Source organism: Clytia hemisphaerica, unplaced genomic scaffold (assembly GCF_902728285.1).
Source record: "Clytia hemisphaerica strain Z4C2 unplaced genomic scaffold, Clytia hemisphaerica genome assembly, whole genome shotgun sequence".
Classification (NCBI taxonomy): domain Eukaryota; kingdom Metazoa; phylum Cnidaria; class Hydrozoa; order Leptothecata; family Clytiidae; genus Clytia; species Clytia hemisphaerica.
Genome location: NW_027103497.1, coordinates 365,521 through 379,104, shown reverse-complemented (window position 1 = coordinate 379,104; position 13,584 = coordinate 365,521). Strand labels below are relative to the sequence as shown.

General features: G+C 34.0%; 1 protein-coding gene across 1 annotated transcript; it reads left to right on the top strand.

Annotated features, from left to right (window-relative positions):
• The first annotated feature begins 6,247 nt into the window (after positions 1–6,247).
• On the top strand, positions 6,248–12,171 carry LOC136798741 (calcium-binding protein P-like). The gene is made up of 3 exons (XM_067055408.1): positions 6,248–6,418; positions 9,826–9,857; positions 10,716–12,171. The coding sequence occupies exons 1-3, from the start codon at positions 6,405–6,407 to the stop codon at positions 11,378–11,380; spliced, it is 711 nt and encodes a 236-aa protein (XP_066911509.1). The 5' UTR covers positions 6,248–6,404; the 3' UTR covers positions 11,381–12,171.
• The last annotated feature ends 1,413 nt before the right edge of the window (positions 12,172–13,584 follow it).

Genomic DNA, 13,584 nt, shown 5'->3' with positions numbered 1-13,584 from the left:
GAGTTGGAAAGAGAGATGAACTTGTAATCGTTGTATGGTAGGTCTTTGATTGTCAATGCCAAAATTTCTTTACTTTACGAATAATCTGCTGTGTTGCTTCGCCACTTACCCCCAGATTGTTTTAGTAGGCACTTCGGTCACTTAAATAAAAACTCGTGTATATGTTGAAGCCGACTGTGGACTGACCGAATTGCAACTACATAAATTATTGTGGAAGTGAACGCTTTAGACCAATGTTTGGGAAATCAAAAAGACAACTTTTGTGGGAATGTTGAGTTTTGTTTATATGGCTGTTTGTGACGCACTGATGAAAGAGCCAATCTTGAGAAAAGCTAATAACTAAGTAATTGGTAATGTGCTTATAAAAAAAATATCAGATTTGGCCATTTTTTCTATAAAAACACGTCTAGCAAACAAAAAACACTATTTTTCTTGCTCCGGAAAGTTCCAGAGTATTAAGTGGGTACTACAACAGACTACAATACTGTTACAATACTGTAATAACTACAATACTGTGTACTACAATACACTTAGTCAAATTGCTTGGCACGTGCATTTGGTTTGGGAATGAGAAACACGAACGCTAACTACCCATGTCTAAACTTTTCAATATATCTCCAGAACCAACAGATTTTTTGAAATTCTGTAAAAAAAGTCCAAATTCCTAAATAATTTTACTATGTTCTGTGAAAATATCATAACCATCAGTGAAATACTTGTTCATCTATTTAAGATTGAAGACAAAAATTTGCAAAGAAAAGCAAACCTTAAGCACAAAAAATACTTTTTTAAACACTTTTAAGATTTTACTTAGAAACTTTAATTCTCTTACCCCCATCTCGGCCCCCCTGATGATATGAGCAAGGGAACCATGTTGGCCACCCCTAATGAAAATTTCAGATCAAAACAAACAAGGAATTAATTCCTGTAACTCGAAGAAAATTGGAAAAAGCTGGTTTTTGACTGTTTTTGATCCTATAGTGCTATTTTTTGGTAAAAGCTATGCAATTTATGTTTGGATTTCTAGAAAGCTTACCCAACGACCCACGGCATGGCCTGAACATGTTCGAGCCTCTTGATCAATACTTTTTAAAAATGGCCCGCGCGTGGCCCGCGCAGTTTCAGACCATGTTCGGGCCAGATTTTTGAAAACTTGCTATGATCGCGCGTGTAATTTCAGGACCCAATATTTATATTTTAAATTCCTTATCTTAGCAAACAAATTTAAAAATCTTCATCTTTATTCAAATATATATTGTTCAAATATAAAAGTTAATCAGGCAATAACTTTTTTATTTTCTGGTTTACGGACATTATGAGGAAAAGTTTTGGACAGGAGGATGGAAAAAAAATAAAAATAAAACTTATGTTTTAAATTTTTTTTATTTTCTTTAAAAAAATCTGAAATCGGAGGAAATATTAAAATAAAATTTTATGAAATTTCCTAAAGTATCGATTTTTTAGATTTAAAAAGACAAAAGAATAAAGTACAAGATGTTGTTATTGATAGAGTCTATGGATAAAAAACACTAAAAATTAACTGAAACATAAAAATGTACACATAAAGACTGATACGTGTATATATGTAAGACTGTCATAGGTTCCCATTTAGGGTTCACCCTTATTAGGGTTCCTACTTAGGTTCCCCCATCCCACTTTTCTAAATAAATGGCAATTTCAAAAGAAAGAAAAAAATGAGGAAAATCCATTGTGTATACAAAGAGTTACATAATTTAGTTTGTTTTTTGTGGATAAGGAAGTTCCATGGGGAAGTTCCCTGACATTAAGGGAAGGGTCAAAGTATCTTTACATTGGCAGAATAGGGCACAGCTGTGTTAAATCATTTAACCCCCTCTCTCTCTTCTCTTCTTTTCTTTTGTTTTCCTGTTTTAAAAGTTAAGGTTTTTTTATTTTTTTCTTCTTTTTTGAAGTCGGAGGAGAAAAAGTAAATAAAAGTTTTTGAAATCTCTATTTTAATTTTTTTTTATTTTGGCAAAAATAGCGTCGGCGGATCTGTAAACCAATAAATAAAAAAGTATTTGCCTCATCTATTTTCCAATTAAGTTAGGAAAATTATTAAAAAGAATGATTTGAATCTTACATAATATGGTCTTCTTTTTATTCTTTATCCCGTTCCCTTTTCTCGTTGTCTTCTCCTATTCGAAGCAGAATTTTTCTGGATCGTTTTTTGTACTGTTATACAACTTTGTGAATGAAACTGGTATTTGGAACTTTGAATTTGTCTATTGAAAATATTTAACAATGGATGATGATAAACCAGGAACAGCCTAGACTAATGTTAAATTTCGTTTCCGCGCAAATTCGTCACATTTTGTCTCGATAACCTCATAACTATGGAACTTATCGTTAGAGGCAATCGAGCAAGAACAATAGAAAAAATCTTTATTTGGCTCTGTAGAAAAATTGCAAAATAGAAACTCGCTTAAATTCACAATACTGATTCTTTACCCCAAAACGAAACTTTTCTATTTTGTAAATCTTTCTTACACTTCCCCATACGTAAAATATAGAGTACTTTCGTTTTCCCCCCAAACTTGCGAGGGAAAAATGTTAAGACCGCATGTTGTCCTCGCAGATTTTCCCAGCGTAATTTATTTGTGTGATGTCATAATGTAATTGTTCTCTTCTCAGATTATTACTGACGGCACTTCAATCGCTTACGGGATTGGACAATGGTTGACAATAGATTGTGACGTATACAACAATTCGATGACGCGGACAAATGAAAAGTCTTCATTCTTCAACCCCCAGATTTTTCATCGCATAATTTCTACGGGAAATCGAAAGTAATTTCATTCGGCTTGTGATGTTTGAGAGCTTGGATGTTGGGAAGCTGCAGGAAAAAAAGTAAACAAATTATAGTCTTTTTTTCTGAAAGAAAAATTAACATTGGTCTAGGCGGAAGGAAAGGTAAATAAAATGGCCCGAGCAAATCCGTATCAATTGTAAATACATGGCCCGAACATGGTCCGAACAAAATGTTCGGGCCGATTCAATAATACTTTTTTGTGCCCGGAGCATGGTCCAAACAGGCCCGAACATGTTCGGGCCATGCCGTGGGTCGTCTTACCCATTCATTGTCAATACATTTTTTATTTGAAAGTAATCTCTTCATGGAATAAAAAGATATAGTCAAATCTTGTAGGGTCATTTTTCAAATTTTTTTTACCAAATTCGATTTTCGCATTTCGCCATTTTACCCTACGCAAACGCACGTGACAAGGTAAAGTTAAGTTCAAACTAAATCTGTACCGTCCTGTCCGAAATCATTTTTTGCATACATCTCATTAAGGTTAAGTGTTAATGATGTTTTTCTTTTTTCATCAGATACAGCTTGGTAATGGTACACTTTCTGCAAAATTTTATGTTTTAACTGTCTATCATTAGTCTGCAATCATAAATTTTGTGTCAATTTTTCCTCGTTTTGGCAATTTTTAGCAATAAATTGCTTCAGTTTTATATATGGTAGCACTTTCTTTCCAGTAAGGTATTTGACCTGGAATTTTGATTTTCCATAGGCAATTTATTCATGTGTTTTTCTACAAAAAAGTGTTTTGAAACCTTCTTTCCATCTTGCTCTAGCAGTGATTTTCTGTTTAAGTCCATTTTGACACCGAAATGTGTCCCGTCCGAAATCATTGCACATTGCCCCTATTTTAAGAGTGTTTATTGAAGGTTTTTTAAGTTTGAGAGTAAGCTCAATCTGTATGTGTTTGAAAACCTGTCAAAAAGTATGATTTTACCATTAGGTTACCATTCAATAGGTCCCAGTGCATTGGTGATTGGAAGTGACACCAAAAAATGTCCCGTCCGAAATCACAATAAGATTGACAATATTTCTGAAATTCTGCAGGGTAGAAAGATTTGAATGGCTGAATATTGTTATATAGGATAGAGCATATTTTAATTGAGTAAATCTAAGATTCAAAGCTCTTCAGATTTGATTCCAGGGGTACTAGAAAATATGTCCCGTCCGAAATCATTTGTCCTGTCCGAAATCATAACTTTTCAAATATGTTTCAATTTGTAATAAAATGAATGTTTAACATTCAGGAAGTTATTAGCAAGACCTAGTGGTAAGAAAAATGTTCAAACAGGCCAATTGAAGTAAGTTTTTATACCTTTATTTTAACCTTGAAAATAGGAATTGATTTCGGACGGGACAATTTTCCTGTAAAAATAGGTATTGTATTAAAACCACTACTGGAACAAAAAGAGTGGAAGTATTTTCTATTTGGAATAGTAGTATATTTACTTACTGATAATATGTAGAAGAAAAAGTTTAGAAAAACTTGAAATAAAACAGATTTTTATGAAAATGATTTCGGACGGGACAGGAAAAATTTAGTGCAAATCACCCTGAAAAAAGAAGAAAAAGGTGATACAGATTTTTAAGATCCATTCTAATTTGAGGAAGGCCGTTGTACGAACAATTTCAGGCTGTTCTACACCTTCCTTACTTCCTCAATACATTTTTCTGATGTATTCTAGCCTTTAGTTTTGCAAATTTTGTCCGTCCGAAATCATTTTCGATATCTACATGCCAATCAAAAGAATGCAACAAAAAAAAAACCCTTATAATATGTGATACTCTCTCCCCAGTGCAAGTTAGTTTTGATTTTTTTTTACCACAAATTTACCATTTTCATACGCTCTAACAGCTCCATCACAAGTGTTACGCGTAAGCCAAATTGCGTATTACGAACAACCTCTAAATTGCCGAGTACAGGAGAAAAAAATTCGAAATTCAAAATGGCGGCCAAGCCCACGATGATAACTATCAAAAATCTTCGTTTTTCATTCAGCTATTGCAGCTCAATAAATCAATGAAATAATTTGAAATAAAAAGTAAACAAACCTTGAACCTTTCATGAATCCAAATAAATAAAAGTGTTCATGTAAAGTGAAGATTACATTTCAAAATAAAACGATTTCCAAACCAACCCAAAGTCAGTGTCTGCCAACTAAAAACTTCTCTGGGGGGTCACTGACAAGGAGTTACGACTTCAGACTTTAGATTCCAATTCTTGTATAGGCTGGAACTACACTGCCAAATGATCTGTATTACAAAGACTTCCAATTGGGTCCATAAGTTAAGAAAATGAGATTATCTTATAGCACGGGGGTTCTGTTTTTAAAAACAAACTTCAAAATAAATTGTTAATGAGCTTGTTACTTGAAATATCACTTACTTACATAATTCATTTATGATATTATAACACCCATTTCTTAAATAAATGGCCTCTTAAAGTCTTTTATGTTTGCCGCAAGAAGGAAGAAAAATTTAATTTGACCCCCGGTTTTTTCTCTCGTTTTCTAGCCATTTCCCGCGTGTTAGTGTAGACACAACTTTAATCCGGGGAAATGAAGCGTTTTCATTGGTCTAAAATCACGGATGGTCACGTGACCAGAATTTTTATCCAGGGAAATGCCGTGGCTGCAATGTTTCTCTTTAGTGAGTTTGACCATTTTGTTGTTTTGATTTGAGCGGGCGAAATTTCTGTACAATCCAAAATATGACTTTGTTGGAATACCGGTTGAAACACTTGTGCCATGAGCCCCTATATCTTTATTATTAGGCCTTAAAAGGTGGTGTCAAGATACATTTCCATGAAATATAGGCTATATAGACTGTCATAGAAAAGTAGAGTTATGTTTAAAAAATGAACTTTATTTTTCATGATTTCGGACGGGACACGGTACAGATTTAGCGCAAATTGCCATCTTACAACTATTTCTTCTTCTTCATGAAAGACGTCTGCACTCTCTGCCAAGCTTGAAACTTAGAGGCTTTTGCCTCGCTCAACATAAACCTATCAAGGTATAGGTCGCTACACAAATACAAATCAGTAGATCAGAACTGCTCTTTTTATATAATTGTATAAGCAGTTTAAATGCCCCGACACCCGATCAAAAACATTAGTAGAGTATTTGGATGCACACTTACAAAAGAGTATCTAATAATAGAGATAGAGAGGACTTAAACAGTTAAACAAGATCACAAATTGAAGAAAGACAACTCAAAGGGTCAAACTGTCAAAAACCTGAAAAACTCACATAACTTGATAAACTCGGCGTCTTCAGCCATAGTCGACTTTCGATTTCTTTCTTTTTTCGCGGAGGAATTTGGTGCCGAGTCAGCATTTCTTCGAAAAATCCTTGGACACGTTTACTAGAAAAAATATTTCATAAAAGATCCGGAAAGATCATTCAGGTGAATTGACCTCGGAAATGAAAACAAACTCACTTTCGTTTTCAAGAATTCTGTGATATGAGAGGAGCTAGGAGGAGCTTTTCCTTATAAAATCACTGATAAATCATCACCTGAATCATCATTTTCATTATAACATAAGTTTACTTTTAGATAATTGAATAAATCATTCATGGCCTACCCAAGGTGAGCAAAGGATTTTTCATCCCAGTGTCCCAGAAACTTTTAAAGTGAAATTGCTTTTCTGCTTTTGAGGACATGTTCATAAATGATGAGTAAATATTGGCCTTTTGGAGACATTTGAAATGACTGTTACAATTTTACTCATGATAAAAATGTAACAAAATTTCAGAGGTCCTAGCTGCTGCAGTGGTGAAGCTATATAGCTGAGGTTTCTTAAGATAATCTTGTATCAACAAGAGACTTGATTAAATTGGAGCTATGAAGGTTTGTTTCAGGGTCAGTGAAATGATAAAAAAGTAACAAGCAAGAAATAAATAAGATGATAAAAATGGCCATAACTCATGAAATATGTATTGTAAAGATGTGAAAATGTTACACAACACAGGTTATACATACACGGACCTTCATTTTGAGTTTCATACATCAATGGCTGCTCATCTGATAAAAAAGTAACATTTTAAATCCTTGAAATTGATACTTTTAAGAGACCTTGAACCAAACAAAATCCAAGTAAAATTATTTTTCTTTTGTGGTTTATTGAACAAAATAGGTTGGAATTGCGCTTTATATATTTTTTTAAATTGTAGAAGGCCTAAGAAGGGTAATTTTGTAACATGAAATTCAACTCTTTCATAATATTGAAGGAAAGTAACATACTAAAGCACTAGTTTTCATGTTAATAAGTCAACAGTATTGGGTCATTAAGTGGTAATAAAGTAACAAAATTGCTATTTTTTCGCAATTTTTCCCAGTTTTGTTACAAATTTATCATGTTTTTATCAACTTTTAAATAGGCATTGGATTGTTTTAACTAGCCATAGGGTCAATGAATGGAAATAGTGACCCTTCATGTCCTCAAAAGAGTCTCAATTTGATAAATATGTAACAGGAATTCAAGAGTACAAACAAACATAAGTCTAAACTTGTAGTATAGACACCCTGTTTGTTACAGATTTACCATTTAAAAACAGACAAAGAAAACATGACAATACAAAAGACATGATATTGGTCTTAGGGTCAATTTAGATTAAAGAAATAGCCTTCTCGTCACCAGTTAATTTTTTTAATGGTCTTTCAACAACAAGTGCACGCCTTGTCCGGTACTAAACAAGTTTGTGGTGTTACTTTTTTACCCAAATGCAGCGTTTTTGGAAATTAAAGACATATTGTTAAAGGTCATAAGCCTCGTTAATATTTCCCCCAAAGGAGGGCCTTTTTTGGTGAGATTGACATGATTAAAGTGACTTTAGGTACTATTTTTGCTATTTGCTAATACTGTTACTATTTTATCTTTTTCTTAGCCGTAGACCCTGTTACACTATTGCCCTTTATTGATTTTTTATTTTCTTATGGATAAAACTAACCATTTGAAGAAAATTGAACAATGCAAACAACATTGAACTTCTTTAATGATAAAAAAGTTACAATTGTTACATTTTTACCAATAGCAGGCCTTTGAACACATATTTTTTTCTGAAAGCACTTCTAAGTTATGCTAAACAATAATTGTCACCCTTTCACAAATTTTGGAATCTCAAAATTGATTTGTTACAAAATTATCCACTTTTTGCTGATTTTTGCCATTTTTCAAATGTCTCCATTTTACTCACCATTTATGAACATGTCCTTGAACTCTTTAATTATGAACTAATGAATTGATTATTTTGCATTAGAAAGAGGAAGGATAAACTTAAGCTATGAGGGGTTGTTTGTCAAATTTGGTTAACTACATCAAAAGTTATGGCTTTAATGCTAAAATATTACTTTTCAAATAAGTTGAAAAAAAGGCAAAAAATGGGGGCATATAACTGTCGATTGTGTACCGTGAGATCGGGTAAAACTTGTATCAGTGGAGGCTAACATGCATAACCCTCAAATAAATGACCTGGCTGGTCATTAAAATACAAACTTAAATCAAAATTTACGGATTGCAAAATGTATGTATCTCTCCTCCCAATCATAAAAGTGATGTCATATCATGATGCATGCATAATTATTGTTTGATATCATTATTGAATTTGAGATTGCATGTCCAGCAGCCATTGACAAACATCTGAATTCCCACCAATATTGAAATTTATGATTGCGCATGATTTTTATTATCCAATTAGGTATGCTGTTTTATTTACCCACAATTCTGTTGGCGAGTAACTCACCAAAAATATTTAAGCGCGGCTGTAAATATGAGATAAAAGGTAACTTTTCATGCAGTTAAGTTATGTGTACACACCTTTTTTCCGATTTTTGTCAAAAAAATTTTTTTCAGTCAAAGTGGCCACGTGGAAGAAAAGTTACTGGATTTCATTTTGGTAAAATCTCGATCTTAAAATCTTTTTTTGATCCAGAGTTATAACCATTTAAATTTCAAAACAAAGTTCATCTTATGACAGTATGATGGATTATTTACTCAAATAATTATCTCTTTCGGAAACATCAAAGACAAAAGAGAGAATTCAGCTGATGTTTATTCTCACCTCTATTGAATAGTAATATTTTTGACACATTTCACTGATTACTCAAATAAACAGCAATCATCTCGTTAAAATTTCAAATTGATGTAGAAAAAAACGAAATTTTACCACACCAAAGTCACCCATAGCATTTAGATATCGACTTCATTCTTTTTTTATGAGATTCCCAAAATATCAAAATTAAAAAGTGTCTTAGGATTTTATTTCTAACTGAGTTGTTTTTCCTAAATTTACAGATAACTAAAAAAATCACATTTAAATTTACTTTTTTATCGATATTTTCACAGAATTTAGGATTTAAAGAGTTAAAGTAAATCCCAAAAAAAATCCCAAGATACTTTTTTCGTTCAATCTATTGGGAACATAGTATCGAAATTATTTTTTCAAAATGGGGGACTTTAACTTTGAAGTAGGTAAGGTTAAAATTCTTAAGATTTTAATTATATCCTGCCCAATTTTTTAAAATTCAGCTGAAACTTTTACCATTAGAAAGAGAATATTATTGGCTTTCAGAAAATATATACTTTTGATATATAAAAATTTGCTGTTCTAAAGATATGATCAATTAAAGAGAATGTGTCAAGAAAGGTGAACACATACCTTAACTAGATCTGATAACTGACCCCTCAAAATTTGACTTTATCCTTCCTCTTTCCAATGGAAAAAGATTTTGTTCTTGAAAGGCTCATAGAACTCGAGAAAAAGGAGGACTTTTTTTCTGGGACACCCTGTATAAAATACATTTCACGACCATGTATGTTTTTATTCAACTTGATAATATAATTTCAAATTTGTGATTTATTTCTTCAGTAGACTCAACTTTATGAATGATAAGTCTCTTGAAGATATTAAAATATAGGCTTAATCAGTGAGAAGTTCTACATATCATCAAAACATCAAATAGAATTGAAATCCACTTTTATTGTTTATTGTTTTTAGGCATCCCTCTAGTCTTCCAACAGCACCGTCAGGTACAAACTCATTGCAAATTATTTTTCTTTACAACACTGTATAGACCTTTTGCTAATCAGAGGTCATGTTTATTAATTGAAAACTCCGAGGTTAATACAGAAGAATCAGGGCAAAAGATTTTGAGGAAAGCTTTTCATTTCAGCACTTTTATTTGATAAAAATGAGATAATCAAAAGTTTATTCTTTAAAATGTTTTTAATTGGAGGAGCTACATTATAAAGGTTTCTCGTTTCTGGCACAAATTGCTATATACTCTATATTAAATCAATAACAAAGTCCGACATTTTAGTTTGGTTTTCGCTGTCATGAGGATGATGCTAAGGCTCTAAGCTGCTTAAAGAGTTTTTGTAGAAACTATAACATAATGTCAAAGTATCTTAAATATCTTGATCTCTTTCGCTTTTATCAGTGATTTTAAAGGCATTTTCATCAAGCCCAATATCGCTTTAGATGATGATTATAGTGATTACAATGATGACCATATGACCCCTCGCTATGGGGAATGGGTGCCACTCATTGCGAATTGGGAATTCCTTCTTTTTCAAGTAGGAATGTATATTGCTGTCCAGACACAGCTAGTTCTGTGCATGTGACACACAGATACCATGATGCATAGCGATGGCACCACATACAACAATGTCTGGCATATCACCCACACTCTTGTATCAGAGTAGTGGTGCCCAATTCCGCTCACATGGTACGGGTTGACCCAGGCGAAGGTGTTTTCATTTACCAAGTGAACCTAAGTAGTGGAAATCGAACTCGGACCTCCCGGATAGGAGTCAAGAGCGATGACCGCCGCACCACTATATCTCTTTAGAAACCCATGATAACGATATATTTCTCCCTATTCTTAGCTCCTGGTTATCCACCTGCCACAGTGCCACCTTACCCAACCGGCCAATCATCATATCCCTTAGCGCCTCATAACCCATATCCGCCTGGTCCAGGCTATCCTCCTGTGGCAGGTCCACCTCAACCATCGACCTACCCTCCAGGATACCCGCCACCAGTACAACAGCCTCCAGGCAGTGCATATCCGCCATCAAACCCTGGATACCCTGCTCCTGCTTCTGGAGCTTATCCGCCAGCAGGTGTACCTGGAGCTTATCCGCCAGCAGGTGCACCTGGTGCTTATCCGCCAACACCAGCAGCTTACCCACAAGGACCTTCACCTTATCCATCCAATCCACCACCACCGCAGGGTCAATACCCTGGCTATCCACCACCCGCTCCTGGTTACGGACAACCTGGATTTCCAGGAGCAATGCCACCGCCACATCATGGGAAACCACATAAACATAAAAACAAAGGAGGTATGATGGGTTTAGCAACAGGGGCTGCAACGGGTGCGATGGCATCTAGTGTTCTAGGTGGTAAAAAAGGAAAGAAAAAGAAAATTTTAGGTGGTTTAGCAGCTGGAGCTGTAGGCGCTTATGCTCTTCATAAAGTTGGGAAAGGAATCGGTGGTGGTTGGAGTAGCAGTAGTAGTAGTGATAGTGATTTTGATTTTTTCGATTGAGCTACAATCATGACAATAGTTTTCAAGTTTTTATTATGAATATCCGACAATACTCCCCGTGTAGATGTATTGGTGTATGGGGGCATATGACTTGGACTTGTTATTAACAATATAGATCAAATTAACATTCTTGTTCTCGTCGAACGTCGATAAGATTTTATTTTGGTAGCATACAGTAGAGAGATAGATGTCTTGTCATATCTTGTATATATCTTGGGAAAAGTAAAGCATCCGTTTCTTTAAAAACACAAATCATTGTACAGTATAATATTCAATTACTTTACTACTTGATGTGATGTCTACTTTTAACTGATATCCAATTCACTAAGTAGTATTTTCTGAATTTGTTTGAAGTAACCTTTTTGTTTTTAATTCAACAAACACACCCCCTTCTCACAGCCTAAATATCCTCCCTTGTGGAAAATTATTCTCCAATCTTTCTCCCCACTGGAAATAACCAAATAAACCAAATCTCACTGCAAAACATTTATTATTTTCCCCATCTCCACTGAATTATCTGACTTAAAAGCAAAAGAATTGAAGTCCCCAGCTATAAAAATGAGAACATCAATCCCCATCGAGTTTTTATCTCCACTGGCTAACAAATCCTACCGGGTCTGTTAGAAGGGTGGTTTTTTGGGAATTTTGAATACTCCTTTTTTGAGTTTCAAAGGAGATCTGAAGTGTAAATTTATTTTCATATTGATAAATTTATTTATATTTTTTGTTACATTTTTTTATTTTTTCTACTCAACTTTGGCAATTCAATAATCGCAATTATACAATTCAAATTATATGATCCAATAGCATATAGCAATAATAGTGTTTAAATCAGTTAATTTTTACACATCCTGTCTCGCATCCTGTCTCAATGTTCTAATTAAATATGAAAACTTGTCTTGCTCTTGTTGAAATTGTTTAAATCTGGGTTATTCTAATTTTTTTGGACACCGGTGTAATTTACAGACAAGAAACGTCCGAAAATCACAAAAATTGAAATTTTTCAATATAATTAGTGTTATGAACTCGAAATTTCGCATTCTACAGATCAAAATAGTTTTTCAGATTTTGTTTTGTAAAATAGTAAATTTTCAGCAAATTTTAGGGGAACACTATTTACGATAGATCATAAAGCCACACGATGATTTAATTATAATTCAATATTCACAACACAGGTAAAATGTACGATGAAATCATATTTCTGCGGTTTTTTGTGTTTTTCTAATTTTTTAAAAAATTTCAAAAACACTTTCAACACTATTGAAAAAAAGTATTAGAACGATTTTTATGTTATTTTTTGTACTTACTTAATTTTTAATTTGGTCTTTAATTCCTCTTAGTTATGGCTAATCCTTTCCCCACTTTTAGAAAAAATTACCTTTCCCTACTGAACTACCGTGAAAATGTATGAATTGAAAATACACTTTGATGACATATCGCGATACTATTCAGAACAAAAGTAATATACATTACTGGATAAAAGTTTAAAAATAAACCTTGAAATGTCCTGGGGGGCACTTAGGCAAAATTGGGTACGGAACGTGCCGCTGGTCAGGGTCCCTTTCTTAGGCTCTGAAGATATCTGACAGGGTCCCAAATCTACTAATTTTCAAGATGTGTATCTGACAGGGTTCACTTTTGGTTATTTTGGAGAATTTTTCAGGGTAAAAATTAGAAAGATTTTCAGTTTTTCGTCTACTTTTAGTCATTTTTACCACTTCTAAGGGTGGAAATTGGAAAACTTTTCAATTTTTTGGTCTGACAGGGTCACCATTTTATCAAAAATTAATATCTGACAGGGTCAACTTTTCGAACTCCAGTCGCACGCCCCCGTTGGTCGTCAAGGTAAGTGCCCCCCCCCTGGGAAACATCCCCCCCCTAAAGTCCTGCTTGGCGTCACCAACTTTCCAGTAAGTTGCCTTTCCAAACTAGGCTCAGAAAATGGGGACTTGATGCATTCTACCGAGTCAGGCGGTTGACAGAAAGAATTTTTCGGGTATCCTACTTCAGAACAATGGTACTATGCCCTGGTGTTATATTTCAAAGGTATGTTTCGAATTAGGATGTCTCAAATGAAAGTTAGGCACGTTCGTGATTACCCCGGCGGTTACCAAGACTGGAGTCGTTTATAATGGGTGTAATACAGTAGTATAGGCGTTATATGATAATACGATTATTGATACGAGATTGAGTTTGTATAAACT

Coding starts and splice junctions, on each gene's coding strand:
- LOC136798741 (XM_067055408.1), top strand. Junction 9,858..10,715: donor TCTTCCAACAGCACCGTCAG/GTACAAACTCAT, acceptor CCCTATTCTTAG/CTCCTGGTTATCCACCTGCC.